The sequence below is a fragment of the Xiphophorus maculatus genome, chromosome 3, assembly GCF_002775205.1.
Source record: "Xiphophorus maculatus strain JP 163 A chromosome 3, X_maculatus-5.0-male, whole genome shotgun sequence".
Classification (NCBI taxonomy): Eukaryota; Metazoa; Chordata; class Actinopteri; order Cyprinodontiformes; family Poeciliidae; genus Xiphophorus; species Xiphophorus maculatus.
Genome location: NC_036445.1, coordinates 414,239 through 434,492, shown reverse-complemented (window position 1 = coordinate 434,492; position 20,254 = coordinate 414,239). Strand labels below are relative to the sequence as shown.

The following is a 20,254-nucleotide window of genomic DNA, read 5'->3' as shown; positions in this document are numbered from 1 at the left end:
GAGCAGACGCTGAGCCTCGCGTTGTTCACGCGCCGCCATCTTGGTCAAATCATTTCATTTTAAATCTTTTATTATTGTGTTTAAAACAAACATTTTCATGAAACAAAAAGAACCAAAACAACAATTTATTGTAGCTCCAGGGTGTTCATGTTCATAACTTTTTGGGTCTAATATTGTTGATTTAGAAAACATTTTAGTTTAAACTAAGCAGCAAAAATAAGAAGGTTCTTCTAAAATCCTTCCTGTCTTTAACTGAAGTTTAACGGGTTCCCAAGTCTGTTGAGTAAAACATTGCTGAATGTTTGTGACCCGACTTCAATTATATCAAAATCAACGTAAACAACATGACTTGTAAAGAATACAGATTTTTGTGTTACTGAACACTTTCTGTTTAGGAATATCTCATCTTAAAGACGTACATAAAGTGTTTGTCTTCTTCAGCTCCATTCTTAAACTGCAGTCAGGGCCTCAGAATTTATTCCAAGGGCCGCCAATGGCCCGAGAGCCGCACTTTGAGTACCCAGGTTTAAACTACTGAAGTCAAGGGATGGAGTAGTTTATCTCTGTGGCAACGCGTCGTCACTGCACGCTAAAGCAGCTCACTAGCGCCACCATCTGGATGAAATCACCTTCGGGTTCAGTCTGGCTCTTTGGCAGGGGATTCCAGGATACATGGGATTTGTAGTTTTTTAGTGAAACCGGAAGCAGAAGGTTCACGCTCTCTGCAGCGTCCAGGAGCTCCAGCTGCTGCTCTCCTCTCCCGGTCTCCTCCTCCCTGGTATGTCCGCCGTCAGAGCGCTGAGGAGCCGCCGGCTCCTCCGGCAGGTGTCCCCCGTCCTTCAGGCCTCCCTCGGCAGACATTACAGCCTGGACGTCCCCGCCGCGCTGCTCCGGACTCAGGGCTACCTGGGCGGCCGCTGGGTCTCTGCAGCCTCGGTGTTCCCGGTTCTGGACCCGGCCACCGGACAGGAGCTGACCCAGGTGTCGGACTGCGGGCCCGCAGAGGCCAAGCAGGCGGTAGAGGCCGCCTACGAGGCGTTTCAGTCCTGGAAGCGCACCACAGCCAAGGTAGGCGCTGCTCGGCGGGACTCCGTTAAAAAAAATCACGTTTAAGATGAAATGGAGCAGATTTACCGAATAACGACACGGAACCCCGCGTTGGCCCGGCCCGTGCCTTCACGGTGAACACTTTGTGGTTCGGCTCTCACATCATGGAGCAAAAACATGTTTTCATGGTAAATTTGAGCTCAACCTGTTGCTTCGACATATGATGTGAAACATGAATGTAAATGTCAGAGTTTCAAGCTACATATTTAGTTTGAAGCTAAATATTAAATTGACCGATTTATCTCCTAACTAAATAACTAAATATTTGTTGGGATGTTAATGTTTAGCTTCAGACTAACGGTGCGCTGCTGCCCTGCAGGAGAGGAGCGTCCTGCTGAGGAAATGGTCCGACCTGCTGCTGCTGCACCAGCAACACCTGGCCGCAATCATCACCTGTGAGTCTGTGAGTAAATTCTGATCATCAGGTTCATAATTGATTCCAGTGAAAGTTGCTGGAGGTTTGTGTTGCTGTCAAAGTAAAAACGTGGTGATTAAAAGATTATTTGTTTGTGATTTTAGAATTATTTAATTTTTCTTCATCATTTCTTGGTCAGTGAAAATTTTGCTTTAGTTTTTACTTTTCACCAGCAACAGTCAGAAATAAATAAATGTGCAGCAGAAAAGCTGCACTTTGGTTCATAAAGAGAGAGAGAGAGTTTCTGTGTGTGTGTCTTTCTGAGTGTGTGTGTTTCTGAGTGTGTGTGTTTCCATGTGTGTGTGTTTCAGGGTAAACCTCTGCCGGAGGCCCTGGGCGAGGTGTCGTACTCGGCCTCCTTCCTGCAGTGGTTCTCAGAAGAAGCTCGCCGAGTTTACGGCGACATCGTTCCGTCTCCCGCCGCGGACCGCAGGCTGCTGCTCCTCAAGCAGCCAGTAGGAGTCGCCACCATCATCACACCGGTGAGCACAGGCACTAAACAGGAAGTCGGCGCCACACGCAGGAGAGCCTGAAATGTTTGTGATGAACCTCCTCGTCCTCCTCAGTGGAACTTCCCCAGCGCCATGATCACCAGGAAGGTTGGCGCCGCCCTGGCCGCCGGCTGCACCGTGGTGGTGAAGCCGGCCGAAGACACGCCGCTGTCCGCCCTGGCTCTGGCCGAGGTTAGTCTCCGGCTCCTGTCCCGCTCCGGTCCCGCTCCGGTCCGGTCCTGGTGTTCATCCTGCCTCCTGCCTCCTGCAGCTGGCGCAGCAGGCGGGCATCCCGCCGGGCGTGGTCAACGTGGTTCCCTGCTCCAGGGAGAAGATGGCCGCCGTGGGCCGGGTTCTGTGCTCCGACCCGCTGGTGGCCAAGATCTCCTTCACTGGATCCACGGCAACCGGGAAGGTGAGTCCTTCCGGTCCGGTCTGGTACAGACGGACCGGACCGGACCGGCTGAGGTTCTCAGCTGTTCCTCTCTCTCCTCCAGGTGTTGCTGAAAATGGCCGCCGACTCGGTCAAGCGGGTTTCCATGGAGCTGGGAGGCCACGCCCCCTTCATCGTGTTCAACAGCGCCGACCTGGAGCGCGCGGTGGGCGGAGCCATGGTCTCCAAGTTCAGGAACTCCGGACAGGTGAGGCGGGAGGGCGGGGCTGTGCTGGTGTGACGCAGCGTCCGGCTGACCGCTCCTGACCGCCCCGCAGACCTGCGTGTGCTCCAACCGCTTCCTGGTCCAGAGCGGGATCTACGATCGCTTCCTGGACGGGCTGGGCCGCGCCATGGACGCCGAGCTGCGTCTGGGCCACGGGTCGGAACCGGACACCACGCAGGGACCGCTCATCAACGTCAGAGCAGTGGAGAAGGTTGGACCCAAAGCCAACGACCCGGAACACTTCCAGAACCAGAACCGCCTGCTCCACCTCTCACTGGGTCTTTACTGAATCAATCAGGGTGCATTCTGGGAAAAATTCTGGTGTCTGGATCAGAACCTTTTCCAGAAAACGCTGGATGGTTCTGGATCTGGTTTAGGTCTGGATCACGATTTAATAGTTTCAGATCAATCTATCGATTATTATTGATTAGCTTTTTGTTTCTCAAATCCTGTTGGAGAAACTGCTGCTGCGCTCAACAGGTGGTTGCTAGGCAACCAAAAAGTCAGAGGGTTTGTTGTGGCTACCCAGCTAGCTTAGCTAGCCTTGAGTTTGAGCGGCTAAAGCCTTTCCTCTGTCTACATCTCCCAGAATGCTTTGCAGTAGGGCTGGGCGATATATTGCGTATACTCGATGTATTGTGATATTTTCAATTTACGATAGTTTAAATGGCTATCGCAGCCACCGAGTATAAATTGTCGTTCAAATAATAAACCTTCGCCGTCAAATTCACTGCGAGTCTGGTTTATCCAACACCCTATGAATGCATCACTAGGCCCCCCCCCTTCCAACCTGAACATTTTCTACCAATCAGCTGCACAGAGAAAACAAACATCATGAGGAAACAGATGAACTGTCAGGTTCTGGATCAATAATCTGTATTTTATATGGAGGATGTAAAACAAAATGAGGTCATTTACCAAACACAGATTTATTCCCCTAATCAGATTATTCTTCTACCTGCAGCTTATAGCCGCTAGAACCAAACCTGGAGACGTAGATATGATTCATTTAGTGATGTGCAATGGAAAATAACTATAACTCAAAACTATTCATTCTTTTTTTTTCTCGCTCTGTCGTCTTTACGCTACACGTAGTCTCGTTGCCATAGCAACTGACAACACCGCAACTTTATGTATCAGGATTCAGCATCAAAAACACTCAAACATTTTCCCCACATAGAGCAAAACATTCAGTTTGCTATTTTTTTTCTTAGTTAAAACTTATTTCTCACCTTGTTGTCTAGTCTTAGTGCAGACAGTTCACAGTAAAACACTGCAGCCCTTTTTATATGAGATTACATTTAAGGGTAGCAGGAAAATGGGGGGGACTTGGTTGGATGCCTTCATGCTGCAGCATCTAGATTAGAATAACATCTAAGAATATTGTGATATATATCGCGTATCGTGATATAGCAAAAATATATCAGGATATTAGATTTTCCTCATATCCCACAGCACTACTGTTCTGATCAGAGTTCAGTGAAACTGATATTGATCACATGTTCATATTATATTATTGATTTACTGCCCAGGCCCGGTCCGATGGTTCCGGATCAGACGGTTCTGAATCTGTTGGGCGTTGGATGAGGTTCTGATTGGGTTCTGATGAGGTTCTGATTGGGTTTTGATGGGGTTCTGATTGGGTTTTGATGGGTTCTGATTGGGTTTTGATGAGGTTCTGATGGGGTTTTGATGAGGTTCTGATTGGGTTCTGATGGGACGGTGTCTCTGCCCCAGGTGGTCCATCAGATAACGGACGCCGTGTCTCGTGGCGCCCGGGTTCTGCGAGGCGGGAAGCGTTTGGACGGGTCGTTCATGGAGCCGACCCTACTGGCGGACGTCACCACTGACATGCTGTGTACGCAGGAGGAGACGTTCGGACCGCTGGTTCCAGTCATCAGGTGGGAGCGGCGGGTTCTGCTCTGGGGGCGGGCCGTCCGGGTCCGAACCAATCAGCAGCTGTGTTCCTCGTTTCCAGGTTCGAGACAGAAGAAGAAGCTCTGGCCGTGGCCAACGCTGCCAACGTCGGGCTGGCAGGTGAGAAGGTCCGGTTCCCCTGAGGCCCTGCAGAACCTGAGCTCAGACAGATCCGGTCCCAGTAGAACCACCGTGAAACCAGTACAGCTCCACGTCTTCCAGACACTTTAACCTGCTGAGCTCAGCTGGTACCAGTCAGTCCAGTTAACACGACTGACTGCAGAAGAAGAAAAACACAACACAGCTAGCAGAGCTAGCTTCAAAGTTAGCGGTGCTAGCTGGTCATATGTATTATGTCTGCTAACTCCACACCTGCATGTCAACATGGTACTGAGGGTGAAGCTAACGCTAAAGCTATACATCCCTGAACTTTCTTCAACTGAATGTTTTCTTAAGACCCAGTGAATTAGCTACATTAAAAATGTATCAATATGTGCTAAACATTAGCTCCTCCATTAACGTGTTAGCTTCAGGGTTCCCACCACTCAGGCTGATGTCAGTTCGAACCTCAGATTCTCCTCAGGCTGAAAGCCGTTGCTTCGGGTCGTCTGTGACGCCTCCCTCCTGGTTCTGATCCGGTTCTGCTCCATCTCTGCTGCCAGGATACTTCTACTCGCAGGACGTGGGCCAGATCTGGCGGGTGGCCGAGGCGCTGGAGGTGGGCATGGTGGGGGTCAACGAGGGCCTCCTGTCCGTCGCCGAGGCCGCCTTCGGTGGGGTCAAACAGTCCGGCCTGGGCCGGGAGGGATCCAAGTACGGCATCGACGAGTATCTGGAGGTCAAGTACATGTGCTTCGGAGGCCTGAGACCCTGAACCGGGCCGGAGCTGGTACCGGCGCCGGAGGACAGGAAGGAGTGAGAGCTGCTGATCAACATGACCCAGGAAGCTTCCCAACCCTCCAGCACGTCTGCTGCCATCATTAATAATTATAGTCATTTAGATTTTAATGGACTTTACATTTTAAAGTCTCAACATTCGACTGGGTAAAAATAAAAATACTAAAACAGGATCAAATATGTGGTAAATATAAAACTAATCAAAAATCCTAAAAAATAATGAACTAAATACCAGGATTAATAACTAAATAAATGTACAGAAACTCTAAAATCACCATGAATTATTATTGCTGATTTTTCTACATAAGTGACGTTTTTATGTCTTAAATTGTTCAACTTTCCTGCTGCCTGGTTCCACTAATTAAAGGTTCTGTGTGTAGAGAACACTGCCATCTGGCGGTCAGGTAAGGTACTGCAGCCGTTAGGTTTAATGACCTCATTTCCTCAGACTGATCATGTTAAACGTGGTTTTGTCATTTCTGACCTGAAAGTGATTTTTTTTTTATTTGAAAGGACTAAGCTCCGCCCACTTTTACGCATCACATCCTAGAAGCTGTTGGATTGGACCCAGACTTCCTGAACCCTTTGATGCATTCAGGCAACAATGTGCAGAAAAAAAACAAATGAAGTTGGAGTTTCATGTTGACTTTAATCTGAAGAATTTTGGATGAATCCAGAATCTGGAACCGGGTCGGTTCTGCTGCAGATAGAGATCTGTGGGTTTCTTGGATTCTAGATGTTTAGTTAGTAACAAAATGTCTCGGATTATTCTGGAAAACTTTGCTGTTTAGGTTTTTGTACGTTTGTGTTTGATCTGAAATAAAGTGACGGATGAATTCATGTTTGATTTCTTCAGTTTCTCCTGAAACTTTGACTTTAAATCACCAGACATGGAACTGGTTCTGCTGAGACGTTTGGGTCACCAGGATGCTAAATAATCCCAGCTGGGTCCGGTTCTGGTTCTGATGCGACACTAAAGGAACAGTCCAACAGGCCCAGATGAACGGAACCTGAACTCATGTCTTGGTGCTGCCCCCTGCAGGCCAAGTCTTCGCTTCATGAATGTTTCTCTGGGAAGAACGAATGAAACCTCTGAACCGAACATGTGCTGCCACCAGGAGGCGCCGTCCAGACTTCCTCAAACCCTCACCGTCCCCCCGGACTTCCTGTCTTCACCCGAAGGCGTTCCCGTTGCGCGCGGCCTGGGAGCCGACCCGGTTCCGGTTGCGGACCGGCCGGCTGAAGACGGAGTCCTGGTCGCTGTCCAGCTCCGACTCGGACATCATGAGGCTGGAGTTGTGCTCCGTGCTGCGGTGCTTCAGACCTGGCAGGACAGGGGGAGTTACTGAGCGGGAACGTTCGGATCCATCCCACAGAACCGTCATCTGGACTGGAAAAGGCTCTGACCCGGACCGGCCCGTTCCCCAGAAAGGCTGGGATTAACTTTCAGAGTCTTCCACATCTGGATGAGAGAGGGACCATTTTCACTTTTTAAATCGCTTTGCAGGCGATTAAACCAGGATTAAACTCAGATTAAACCCGGATTAAACTCAGATTAAACCAGGATTAAAACCAGATTAAACCAAGATTAAACTCGGATTAAACCCAGATTAAACTCGGATTAAACCCGGATTAAACTCAGATTAAACCAGGATTAAACTCGGATTAAACCCAGATTAAACTTGGATTAAACTCGGATTAAACCAGGATTAAACTCAGATTAAACCAGGATTAAAACCAGATTAAACTCGGATTAAACCAGGATTAAAACCAGATTAAACCAGGATTAAACTCATATTAAACCCGGATTAAACTCAGATTAAACCAGGATTAAAACCAGATTAAAACCAGATTAAACCAGGATTAAACTCAGATTAAACCCGGATTAAACTCAGATTAAACCAGGATTAAAACCAGATTAAACTTGGATTAAACTCGGATTAAACTCTGATTAAACCAGGATTAAACCCGGATTAAACTCAGATTAAACCAGGATTAAACTCGGATTAAACCCAGATTAAACTCGGATTAAACCAGGATTAAACCCAGATTAAACTCGGATTAAACCAGGATTAAACTCAGATTAAACCAAGATTAAACCAGGATTAAAACCAGATTAAACCAGGATTAGATTAAACTCGGATTAAGCCAGGATTAAACTCAGATTAAACCTGGATTAAAACCAGATTAAACCAGGATTAGATTAAACCCGGATTAAACTCAGATTAAACCAGGATTAAACTCGGATTAAACCCAGATTAAACTCGGATTAAACCAGGATTAAACCCAGATTAAACTCGGATTAAACCAGGATTAAACTCAGATTAAACCAAGATTAAACCAGGATTAAAACCAGATTAAACCAGGATTAGATTAAACTCGGATTAAGCCAGGATTAAACTCAGATTAAACCTGGATTAAAACCAGATTAAACCAGGATTAGATTAAACCCGGATTAAACTCAGATTAAACCTGGATTAACCCGTTAGGTGAATTTCTGCATCTTGAATGGACGTTGGATCAGATCGTTGTGAGATTTTCATGTTTAGAGATTCTCTGCTGGTTTTGTTGCTTTATTGAAAAGTTTTGCTGCTAATTCCAGTAAAATTTCAATCAGAAATCCGGGAAAGGATTGAATCCGCGTCACTGTGGGGTTTCCTGAAGGGCGGTCCGGTCCGGTCCAGAACCTGCAGTACCGGTGGACAAACTCACTGAATCTGGGCCGGAGCTCCAGCCGCTCCTGCTCGTCCATGTCGTCCAGGATGGTGTACCTGGTCTTCTTCCTGCCCTTCCTCTGCTTCCTCCTGCAGACACACAGAACACCGAATCGGACCCGGCAGATTCTGGATGGGACCCGGCGGATCCCGGCTTGATCCTGACCCGACGGTCCAGACTCACCTCCGGCTGCAGCAGACGAAGGTCCAGCTGAGCGACAGGATGAGGACCATCGTCAGGAAGCTGCTCAGGATCACGAACAGAACCCTCCACTCTGAGGGGACGAGCAGAGCCGGGTCAGAGGTCGACCACAGGGAACATCTTTAGAGCCACCGGCTCAGGAATGATAAAAACGTTACCACAGTTACTCTCTCCGTCCCCGAGGTAGAGCCGGATCAGGTTCTCCGTCCAGAACGGGTCACAGGAACACTGCTTGGTGATTGGATCACACTGGCCCCGCCCTGAACAGCTCAGCTCGCACGCTAACGAAACAAATGACACCAGAACATAAACAAAGAGTAAACAAACATCCATTTCCTTCTTATCTGGGGTCGGGTCGCACTGATCCACGTCCTGGACTCCTAAGCAGGAGTCTGGGGGAATCAGCTGGCCCGACGAGCGGCTCTACTCTGAGTCCCTCCATGATGACTGAGCTTCTCTCTCTAAGGGAGAGCCCAGACACCCTGCGGAGAAAACCCATGGACCTTACCACAGGGCCGCGTTTCATTGGCTGATGCCCATTCTACGTGGCCGTCTCACAAACACACTTAGCTTCTGCTAAGGAAAATGATTATTTAATGCTAAAAATACACTTAATCTTACGACATGTGTAAAGGGATAGCCAACACTTTATTTGGAACAGTTTTCTGTGGAGCATGGGGGAGCTCACAATAGCAGACATTCAAACAAAGCAGGGCCCTTTTCCTCCCCCGCTGACACACAGAGCAATAAAATTTACAGTCCGAAAGGGGTCAGAGACTTCTTGGCGCCTCTCGGCCCGGGTTGGATGGAGATGGGCACGAAGTGGTCCGCCTTTACTTAGATAAAAAACAGACACCTTTGCTATAAATCAGGAAGTCCCAACTTTCTTTGGGGGCCTGAGGGAGTTCTAATTGGTTGAAGAGCAGAACGCCTTCTTTGCATATATTAAATAGGGAAACGCCTCTTTGGTTAAAGTTTCAGGGCAGCACCGGAGAGTGGCTGAGAGAGTTTTTTCATCTTTTCTCCACGTGGGCGCCTTTGTCTGTCTCTGTGTTCGTTTGTCTTCCCTTGTGTGTTTTTATTTTCATGAGAAAATGCATATCTCTGTATCTCTGCAGCTTTGTTGTCGATTGCTCTGTATGAATTAAACTCTGTGATCTGTGACGTCATTCTGTTTCGCCGTACTTTTGCAGCCGTGATGACATCCGCTCGCGACCCGGCTAACAGGAGGAAAAGGAGAGCCATACTTTTTCCAAAATTTAAGCTAACATAATAACTTTTCTCCTTAACACTTCCCGTTAGCTAAGTACAGCATAAAGGCAGAACTGATACAACTTGTACACCTTGAAGCCTGTCTGCTACACAGTCTGACGTTAGCTAAACAGATCAATATGCAATGTGTCTGTGTCTGATATACACTAAAGATTTTATTTTAGCAGAAAAGGCTTTGGACTAAACTGTTACTCCTGTTAGCCACGTTAGCACCAAGTACAGCTAGTCCATCAACCATAGCTGTGTTCAGAGAAGCGCCAAGTTGCCACGGTAACAGGTGTCCTTAAACTACAGAGAGAGAGAGAGAGAGAGTAAAAAGGTAGGAGTGGTTTTGAGTTGATCACCTGTTCAGGTTATTTTACCTTTGTTTCCCTTTGCTGTGGCTCATTACAGCCGCTGTAGTTTCTAAACGTCGGACTAATTACCTCGTTGTTTGTGAGTTTACGTCATTCACAACAAACATCAAATAGAACAAATATATTTCATAAAATTTTAACAAACAAATGGCTTCTACCGCGGTAATTATGTGAAATTAAATGAATTATATCCCAACTTCAGAAGATTTGCCTTTACCTTTACAGAGCTCTTTGGTTCCTCCTATCAGTCTGTAGCTTCTCATATTGAGGTCAAAGTTCAGATCTACCATAACTGACTGACACCTGCTGGCCTCAGGTTTGCAACCAGCTTGTGACTGAGAAACCAGTAACCTGCTCCCAGTGGCAGAGTCTCACTGAGGAAGAAACTGCATCAGGTTTTCTATCACTTTAATATTTCTGCTATAACTGATGGATATTCGCTTATAAAATAAGTCAATAGTTTAATTTACAATTTTTATGTCTTCATGTCATGAGGTAGATCTCAGCCGGCTGGTGAGAGAAAAAGTAGATCTTGGTCTCAAAACGTTTGGGTCCCCTGATGTAGAGGGTGGATCTGCCGTTTTCCTCAAGGAGCGAAAGCGTTTTGCTGTGACTCTCAATGTTGGAGGCGTTGCGAGGCTCAAACACCTTGATCTCATCCAAAAAACATGACATGATCTTGTTAGTTCCTCTGTCCATTTAGTAGCTGATATATTGTGAAAATCCTGTAGAAATGATGCACTAATCAGTCATGTTTACATAGAAACAATTCGCCGTGAGGTTTGTTTGTGAGACTAGCGGTCACGTGGGTCAGTTGTGGGCGGAGCTTGGTAAGGTCCATTTCGGCCGCTTGTATCCGCGATCTCGTTCTTTCGATCATGACCCAAAGCTCATGACCATAGATGAGGGTGGGAACGTAGATCTACCGGTAAATCGAGAGCTTCGCTTTTTGGCTCAGCTCTCTCTTCACCACGACGAACCGGTACAGCGCCCGCTTGACAGCAGACGCTGCGCCAATCCGCCTGTCGATCTCCCGCTCCCTTCTTCCCCCATTCGTGAACAAGATCCCGAGATACTTAAACTCCTCCACTTGGGGCAGGACACCCCCCCTGACCCAGAGAAGGCACTCTACCCTTTTCCGGCTCAAGGCCTCGGATTTGGAGGCACTGATCCCCATCCCGGCCGCTTCACACTCGGCTGCGAACCGCTCCACTGAGAGCTGCTGATCACGGCCCGATGAAGCCAGAAGGACCACATCGTCTGCAAAAAGCAGAGATGAGATCCTAAGGCCACCAAATCGGATCCCCTCAACACCTTGACTGGTCTAGAGATTCTGTCCATGAAAGTGATGAACAGAATCGGTGACAAAGGGCAGCCCTGGCGGAGTCCAACTCTCACCGGAAACGAGCCCGACTTACTGCCGGCAATGCGGACCAGGCTCTGTTAAAGGGACCCATCAGCCCGTATCAAAGGTACCTCTTACTAACGTAGCGCCCCCCATAGGACTCCCTGAGGGACACGGTCCAACACCTTCTCCGAGTCCACAAAACACATGTAGATCGATTGGGCGAACTCCCAGAACCCTCCTGAGGGTGTAGAGCTGGTCCAGTGTTCCACGATCAGAACCAGAACCACACTGCTCTTCCTGAATCCGAGGTTTGATGATCCAATGGACCCTCCTCTCCAGGACCCTGAATAGATCTTGGCCCAAAAGTGACTCTGCCTTTCTCCTTCTGAGTAAGAGACCGCCACTCCGGTCTCCAGAGCCTTAAGGAACTCTGAATCTTAACTCCTGCTCCACGCTTCTCATCAGGGGCAACGCCAGAATGAAAGAACGTCCAACGCTTCTCAAGGAAACAGTCCGTGTGGTGCACTGAGGTGAGTCCGACTATTTCAACTTCACCACCAGCTTCTATAGCCGAGGATCAGACCGCCAAAGTCCCTGCCTCCAGGAGCACCCATCCCACTCTCCACCTGACCCCTCTAGCCCCTCCCACAACCCCTGGAAAGGGGTACCATGTCTCCTGTTCGGGCTGTGGGTTAAAGCCAAGGCACCAGGAACTGGCCAGCTGCCATGGGTTCAGGCGAGGGAACTCTGGTTCCACTCATCTTTGGGCTGAACTTTATCTGGTGACCCCACCAGGAGCACAAGGCCCCTGATGGAACAGCTGACCGCTGGGGAACTCAGACCCTCCACTAGGTGGCAGCCTGGAACGGGCTGACCATAGACAAACAGGAAGTAAAGCTAAGAGCCAATCAGAGTGACCCAGCCAGGGGAGCCATCTAAACATCCCAGCAGACACATGTTCCCTGACGGTTCTTGATGGTTCTAGATGGTTCTGGATGGTTCCTCTCTAAAACATGAACCCGGGCCGATCGGGACCAGAACTTACCCACAGTGTCGACTCTCAGCACCTTGAATAGCAGGAAGTCGCTCTTGTCTCGGGGCAGCTGTTTCCTGAGCAGAACCACCAGGCTGGAGGCCGGGATGGGTCCGGTCGGGCCCTGGACCCAGAACTGCAGAACCGTGCTAAAACAGAACAGCAGAGCAGAGTTCTGACCCGACTAGCAGGCAGCAGGTTCAGGTGCAGTGAGTGGCGTCTGTTTGGGCCTGACCCAGTCGGGGTTCTGATACCTGAGTTGGGTCCGTCCCTGCAGCACCCGGACCCGGATGTCCCGGTCCAGGACGTGGATCAGTGCGGCCAGCTGCCGGACCAGTGTGTCCCTCTGAGCCACGCTCACCTGAGACACCGCCACCAGCATCTCCAGCTCCACCTGCTGGCCGCCGCCTGGTTCTGCACAAACCAACCCAGAGGTCCATTTACCCTCAGAACCTCAGCAGAACCTGCGCTGAGCGGCGGCCTACCTGGCCGAACCTCCACGGTGGCGGTGGCAGTGCTGACCCGGCCCTGAGCGTCCGTCACCCTCAGCTGGAACAGGTAGGTTCCCTCCACCAGGTCCGACAGGTACAGGACCCGCCGGGTCTCCGAGCCGAACAGGACCTCCTGCACAGAACCGGGAGGTTACCTGAGCCGGCACACTTGGGCCTAAATTGCTCAGAGAGGGCGGTACCCCGGCTGCTGGACTCTGGCTGTCCCTGGTCCACCGGTACCGGACCTCCGTCTGGTCTCCGTCAGTAACCGACCCCTCCAGAACCACGGAGTTGTTGGGCAGAACCAGAACATGGCTGCCGCTGGCGTGAGCCACCGGAGGAAGACTGCGGGCTTCAGGGGGAAGGAGACAGGCGGTACCAATCAGAACTAGAACCAGAACCTACAGCAGAACTCACCTTCCTGGACCCGCACCGACAGCAAGGCACTGTCTGTCGCCCCCTGCTGGTCCGACACCGTCAGCTTGAACGTGTAGCGCCCCGCTCTTAGGCCCGTCGCCATGGCAACCGCCTGGTCGGCATCCTGCAGCCGCAAACCAGGAGGACCGCTGCGGACACAGGTTGCAGAGAGTCCGTCAGGTACCGAGCCGCCGGTTCTGGTCCCGGTCCGCAGAGCTGCTCACCTCACCACCTCCCAGCTGTAGCCGCTAACGCCGCGGTCGTCGGTGCTGCCGCTGCCGTTGAGCAACAGGCTGGCACTCAGAGGGAGAACCAGATGGAGGTCCGGACCTACGGCAGCCAGCGGGGCCCGGTTCGGCCCCTGGGGTTCCGCTGGGGCCGGACGACAGACAGAACCTCAGAGAAAGAACCAGCTGAAACGATCAGAACCGGGCCGTAGAGGCCCGAGATAACGACCAGCCTGGGCCGCTGCTAGGCACCGGGCGGCTAACAGCCTAGCCGTAGCGGCTAACAGCCTAGCTGTAGCGGCTAACAGCCTAGCTGTAGCGGCTAACAGCCTAGCTGTAGCGGCTAACATGCGCTATGCTAATACCATCTCTGCTCAGACAGATTTGGGTTTTTGTGTTTGTTTCCCAAAAAAAGAAAATGAACTTTTAAAGAAAATTTTATTTTGATAACTAAGAAATAAAAATCAGTAATCAGTTCAGAATCAGAACCAGAGTCTGGCAGAACCGGACCAACAGGAACCAGAACCAGGTTGACATACCTACAGTAGTCGGGGGGAGAGCAGCTGAGGTGGGGAGGTCAGAGGTCACCTCTTTCAGCGGGTCGGTGGTTGGAGCCTGGAGAACCTTCAGAGGTTCTGTCAGAACAAAAACAAACTCCAGCATTAAGCTTCTGTCCAGAACCAGAACCCTGTGCAGAACTTCGGATCAGACCTGAAGTTCTGTTCCCGACTTCAGAAGAACCGGTTGGTTCTGATGTCACAGCGGAGCCGAGGTCCACCGGATCCACCGGGTCCCCCACAGGACGACCTGCAGGAAGACGGTCCAGATCAGGCTGGACAGAACCACCAGAACCAGACACAACATCAAGCATTTCTGCAGTTGGTTCTGACCCGCTCAAAGGGATTTTTATGTTCTGTGTCTTTAAATGCAGCGACAAACTAACCCCTGTTACCATGGCAACAGGTTTGGGTCTTTGTGAAAACTGTTTGAAGTCAAACCAGGACGTGAATGTTGTCACATGACTGATGGTATCGTCCAATCAGAGGACAGAACCCGGGTCCAGTCCAGACCCGGATCAGAGTCGCCTACCTGGGTTCACCGTGGTGCTGATGACATCACCGGGCGTGGTCATGTGACCCGTAGGGGCGGAGTCAGCGACAGGCGCAGGAAGCTCGGGTCTCTGACTTCCTGCCTGGAGAAGAGGAGCAGGAGGTTCTACAGGTTCTGTTCACCAGAACCTCCATCGTTGTTCTGGTTCTGGTGACACAGAACCAGCTGGTTCTGATCTGGCTGCAGACCCTGTAGAGCTGGTTCTGTTGGTTCTGACCCGGATCAGTCTTCACTCACCGTTCCCTCTGCAGCAGCCGGACCAGCTGGTTCTGTGGTTCTGGTTCCGGTCAGGTTGCTGTCTGACTCCGCCCCTCCAGAATCCGCCTCCTGTGATTGGTTGAACGTGGACCAGAACCAATCTGCCTCCAGGTCCGCCGGGTCGGACCAGGTCGGGTCGGGCCCGTCGAACAGAGCCGGGCCCTTGAGGGCCTCCGGGTGGCCGCCGGGCCCCCGCGTCCGGCCGAACGGCGCCGGCCTTCCCAGGGACCGCAGCAGGGAGCGGGCCGGACGCTGCAGGAAGGCCAGAACCGAGTCGGCGCCGGGCCGGACCCGGGGCCGGCAGTCGGCCCCCTGCTGGCAGCTCAGGACGTAGCAGCGGCCCTTAAAGCGCCAGGCCAGGTCGCAGTCCGGGAGGTCGCAGCACGCCGCCACGCACAGCTGGAGCGACGCCGCGGCCGGGACGCGCACGATGCCGCTGCTGTCCGCCGCCGGGGAAACCACGGCCTCCGGGAAGGTCGCCCCCTGCCAGCAGGGCGGCGCCACTGCAGCTGCAACACAACCAGCAGAGGAAGTGAAGGACTGGACCGGGTCGTTCATCTGACTTCATGTTGCTGAGCCTGAAACAGGAAATCAGTCTGAAAGGTTTCAGATGCTTTTATTTTGAAGGTTCTGCCTGAAATCTAAAACATTCTTCTACCACGAGCAGCAGAACCTTCTGGGTCCAAACCTAGTTCTGATTGGTTAAACAGAACCTTTAGGTCCAAGTTCTCCAGAACCAGTCAGAACCAAACTAACCGGAAGTGAATGAGCATGGGCGTGTCTTTCTGCTCTCTGATTGGTCAGAAAACAGGAAATGAGAGACAAACATCGCTGCATGGAGAAACTGGTTAAATCCATGAAGTTCTGAATGTTTTACCGGGTCAGAACCATGATTCCTCTGTGCTGAAAAGAATCTGGAAGATCATCGATGAGAAACTAAACCAGTAAAAATCCTGAAAGTTTTTACCTTCCATGATGTGAAGCAGCAGCAGCAGAACTGGTTTCCTCCACATGGTGGCGCTGTGTGGCTCCGCAGCCTGAAAACAAACAGCAGCTGGAAGGAAACCGAATAACCAGACATTGTTTTTGTTTTTTATTGGATATACAAGAATAACAAGACGTCAATAACAAACATTACAAAAACCAAATATCAACCCCTGCTGTTACAAATCACAATTAGGAACAAAGCACTAAAATTAGTGAAAAATAAATCAATTAAATTAATCAGAGGGGGCTACTAACTGAAAATCCTCCATTAACTCAAACAATTTAATTGCGTTTAAATTCTGCATCTTTCTCAGAAATCTTTTAAAAAAGGAAAGTTCATTTTTGACAGCAGAGAATGAGAGAAAACATTTTGCATAGCGACATTTATGGATATAATATTTGACTACAATAATTAGAACATTGACTAAAGATTCCACATGTTTTTCTTTCATTAATAAACTCAACTGAATGTTTAGTAAAGAAATAAAATCCACATTTATTGTTTTAGAAGACAGAAGTTATGAAGTTGATCCCATAAGTTTAATACTTCTTTACATTCGTAAAACAAATGTTTAGTTGTTTCCAACCACAATTCTCAACATTAATATTAAATCTGTCTCTTAAGAACTCATTTGAAGGATATATGTTATTAATTTTTGCAATGCATGGCAGTTCCCACCACTCGTGCCGCTGCGTTCCCCCTCACAATATACATGTCAAAACGTGCAGCTCGATCCCACGAGGGGAGATATTACTTTTGTTGCCATTTGAAGTAACTGTGGCGACATAAGTAACGAAAAACGAGCCAAATTCAACTCAAAACAAAAGTCTGAAACAAAACAGTGTCAGTTAGAGTCAAGATAGACAGAATTTAGTCGGCCCCTCTGAGCTGCTCTCTAGAACCACAGTGATGGAGGAAAACAGAGTTTTAGAAATATAGAAACAGCATCTTGACAGAATACAGACAAGATGGCAGAAGAACAAAGGAAACCTGATACCTTCATGAAACCTGACACCTAAACTGACTGTCGAAATGAGAGCGTCACATACTAAATAATAAAATAAAACATAATAAAAACCTTCATATTTTTCACAACAGGTAATTGCTGTTTTGGGCTTTATATGACTGGTTTAACCCAACCACTGTTACGCATGGGGTCATTGTGGTCCTCAGGGACGGCTGGTATAAGTGAGCTGGTAGGGCTAAGCCCTCCCTGACATTTACAATAAAGTTGTTAAAATAAACAACTTCAAATTAAATACATTTTAGAATTAATGTATCACATTTTGTTAAAATGTCAAACCACCTGGTGAAAATCCCAGGGTCTTTATAAAGGACTAACTTCAGACGGCCGTTCAGGTTACTGTCTGTCACAGCCAGGAATGACTGACCGGCGTCCAGCCACGCCCCCTCAGGACCAGCCACGCCCCCTCAGGACCAGCCACGCCCCCTCAGGACCAGCCTGGGCCACAGGATCCATCCAATCAGGATGGACTATCCTCGAGCTCGAGTGTGTGTGGGCGTGGTTTGGTGTAGACTGAGAAATATTAGCATAAACGAGGTGGATTATTTGGCCTTTTTGCTTCCTAGAAAAGTCGTCAGAGTGAATTTCTCTTTAAATAAAGTAGGCCTCATTTAAAATATATTGTATCTTGTTTCATTTTATAAGTGTGATTGTATGGAAACACATTGTTACAGAAACACGTTGCTACAGAAACGAGTTGCTACAGAAACGAGTTGCTACAGAAACGAGTTGCTACAGAAACGAGTTGCTACAGAAACGAGTTGCTACAGAAACGAGTTGCTACAGAAACGAGTTGCTACAGAGGCTCAGTGTCTCTCCAGAATCTGCTCTTTAGTGGTTTTTTTATCTATTCATGACTGGACTTTTTTTGCTACAGAAACAGGTTGCTACAGAAACAGGTTGCTACAGAAACAGGTTGCTACAGAAACAGGTTGCTACAGAAACAGGTTGCTACAGAAACAGGTTGCTACAAAAACTTGTTGCTACAGAAACGCGTTGCTCTCAAGCAGGAAGAAAACAGTCAGAGCGCTATCACGTTACAACGTGATACGTATCTTGTTTGACTTGCTGCTCAACAGGTGGTTGCTCTGAATGAGGAGGGAAAGGAGGACAAATTCAGTCATGAGTTGATTCCAGAATCTTTTCAACGCAGGATGATGGGCTGTTAGCCTTTCCCATAAAATAAAACTCTCCCAGGTTAGTGCAACATTCCTCCGCTAGACTGAGAAACCGAGTGGATTTCTGACCCCAAAACAGTTTTTAACTCGCCTTCACGCCCACAAATATGGCTCTATTGGTATGAAAGTCGGTCATGACACCATCTCTCTCTCATTGCTGCTATTACTGAGTGAGCTACAGATATGAATCGCGGTACTATCAAGGATGACAAATAGCCCTCTCACACATTTCAAACGGTTTAGGAATACGCATCACGGTTCCTGAACGGGAAGGAGTTGTTCGGACTGCTTTTTCAAAAACTGACTGGGTGTCTCACAAAGATAAAATTCTTTCTCCACCTCTGTGTCTCTCACATGACAGTTGGCTGAGAGCTGAGCTGCTCTTTAGAACTACAATGATGGAAGGTTTGAACTACAGACATGGCGGAATGTTTTGTTCATTTTATAACTGATTTAACCCAACCACATTAGGATTAGTATAGCCATTTAAAATGAAGCTTACTGAAAATTTCTAAATAAACAAATAATTAACATTAGCACAAACATTAGTATTTCACTTTCACTTGCTGAGAGCAAGCACACAATATTTGCTAATGAAAAAGTTGGTGACTGATTCTCCTCTTTTTACCTACATTTAAGTCAAAGTGCAGGTAGCACGTAGCATTAGCCTTTTCCCTAAAAAATGTTTTAGCTCTTTTTCTTATTCTTATTTATTAGCCACATGTAGTATACTGAATGGAGTAAGTCAATGTCAGACCACGTGCTACTGATGCCCATGTGCCGCTGACAGCATTTAGGCTAATGTTAGCAATTTGGCTTATTTTAACTTGTACACTAATTTCAACAAACTGAATGGCATAAGTTCATGTTCCTCAACAATGTTTTTTAGTGAATACTGATTCAATACTGTTTATTATCTCTAACGTCCACAAGCTCAGTTTGAATCTCATGGAGTCTAGGAATAGAGAAATTAGGTAAATAGTTTTTAACTGACTGAATGAGGACATCAGGGAAACTAGTAAAACTTTCTTATAAATTGTTAGTGAACAATCAGCTCCAAACTTCCTGTTAAATTCCTCCAAACTCAGAATTTCACCATTTCCATCCAGTAAATGAGTAACTGACCAGATTTGTTTATTCCACCAATCTTTCATAAATATAGATTTTCTACCACATAGAATGGCTCTGTTGTTCCACAGAGAGTTAAAGGGGAGTTTAGATAATTCAAAATCACATTTCAATAACAACTCAATACCCCAATACGTCGTTCGTAATTCAAAAATACGAACGACGGTAAAACAAACCAAATATGAAAAATAACCCGACATTCAGCAGCAGCAACGTGACTTTATCTGATCTTGTGACTCTCCACATGCTATTGAATACATTGCCAAAGGTGGCGCTCTGCTTTAGCGCGCCACCTTTAGCCCCGCCCAGCTGCAGCACAGCGGCAGGAGCTGGAATAAAAATCAAGCATTCATTAAGTTAAAGCGCACAAAACATCGTTAATTAATCAGCAACGACAAATAAAGCGTCAATATTTATCACTGTTTCGTTCGGCAAATATTAAGAGCAACAAAACCAACATCTGAACACGAATTTATTCCAAATAACGTTTCAGTTAAGAAACTAAACGCGATTTCATTTCTCATATGTGAAATAAAACAGTAATATGAGGAGATAAAATCATGGCCGAATTATCAAATACAAATCGGATCTTTTAGTCAAGATCTGATTTAATATTTTCAGTCACAAAATGAGGAACCTGGAGCGGAACCAGCGGAGCTTCTGCCAACAGTCCGACATTTCCAACCATCGAGAAAACATCCAACCTGCCTCGCGCTCCTGTCGGAGATCCGCAGCGCGTGACGGATGTTGACCCACCTGGAGGAGGAGGAAGAGGAGGAGGAAGAGGACTCTGCCCCGGTTCTCCTCACGGTTCTCCTCGACCCAGCCCGCTGGTTGTCCAGAACCAGAACCACTCAGGCATCCCGGAGGAGCGAGAAGACACGAGTCATCCCGAGGCAGAATCACCTGTCCCACTTCCGGTCCGTTCCTACAAAATAAAACATCCCAATAATCCTCATAGGGATGTGGAACCAGAACCAGAACCAGAACCATCACATGAGTATGGGTGAACAGAAACAACA

General features: G+C 48.3%; 2 protein-coding genes across 7 annotated transcripts; one reads left to right on the top strand and one right to left on the bottom strand.

The window, feature by feature from the left end:
• Window positions 1-654: 654 nt before the first annotated feature.
• On the top strand, window positions 655-6,326 carry aldh5a1 (aldehyde dehydrogenase 5 family member A1). The gene is made up of 10 exons (XM_005816905.3): window positions 655-1,068; window positions 1,427-1,510; window positions 1,834-2,004; window positions 2,089-2,205; window positions 2,285-2,428; window positions 2,511-2,654; window positions 2,725-2,883; window positions 4,410-4,573; window positions 4,651-4,709; window positions 5,252-6,326. The coding sequence occupies exons 1-10, from the start codon at window positions 781-783 to the stop codon at window positions 5,461-5,463; spliced, it is 1,542 nt and encodes a 513-aa protein (XP_005816962.1). The 5' UTR covers window positions 655-780; the 3' UTR covers window positions 5,464-6,326.
• LOC102236885 (dyslexia-associated protein KIAA0319-like) lies at window positions 6,116-20,240 on the bottom strand. Of its 6 annotated transcripts, none has more exons than XM_023330718.1 (16): window positions 19,941-20,240; window positions 15,882-15,951; window positions 14,894-15,423; window positions 14,636-14,738; window positions 14,258-14,353; window positions 14,086-14,181; window positions 13,544-13,691; window positions 13,320-13,468; window positions 13,103-13,254; window positions 12,897-13,035; window positions 12,666-12,825; window positions 12,424-12,560; window positions 8,561-8,683; window positions 8,385-8,475; window positions 8,199-8,290; window positions 6,116-6,810 (listed from the first exon to the last, which is right to left on the bottom strand). In XM_023330718.1, exons 1-16 carry the CDS (start codon window positions 20,223-20,225, stop codon window positions 6,659-6,661), a joined length of 2,523 nt encoding a protein of 840 aa, XP_023186486.1. In that variant the 5' UTR covers window positions 20,226-20,240; the 3' UTR covers window positions 6,116-6,658. The 6 variants fall into 6 exon arrangements, with proteins under 6 accessions (XP_023186486.1, XP_023186487.1, XP_023186485.1 ...); XM_023330719.1 differs by having other exon boundaries at window positions 13,544-13,715; window positions 19,989-20,240; XM_023330717.1 differs by having other exon boundaries at window positions 13,544-13,715; window positions 19,941-20,225.
• Window positions 20,241-20,254: the final 14 nt, after the last annotated feature.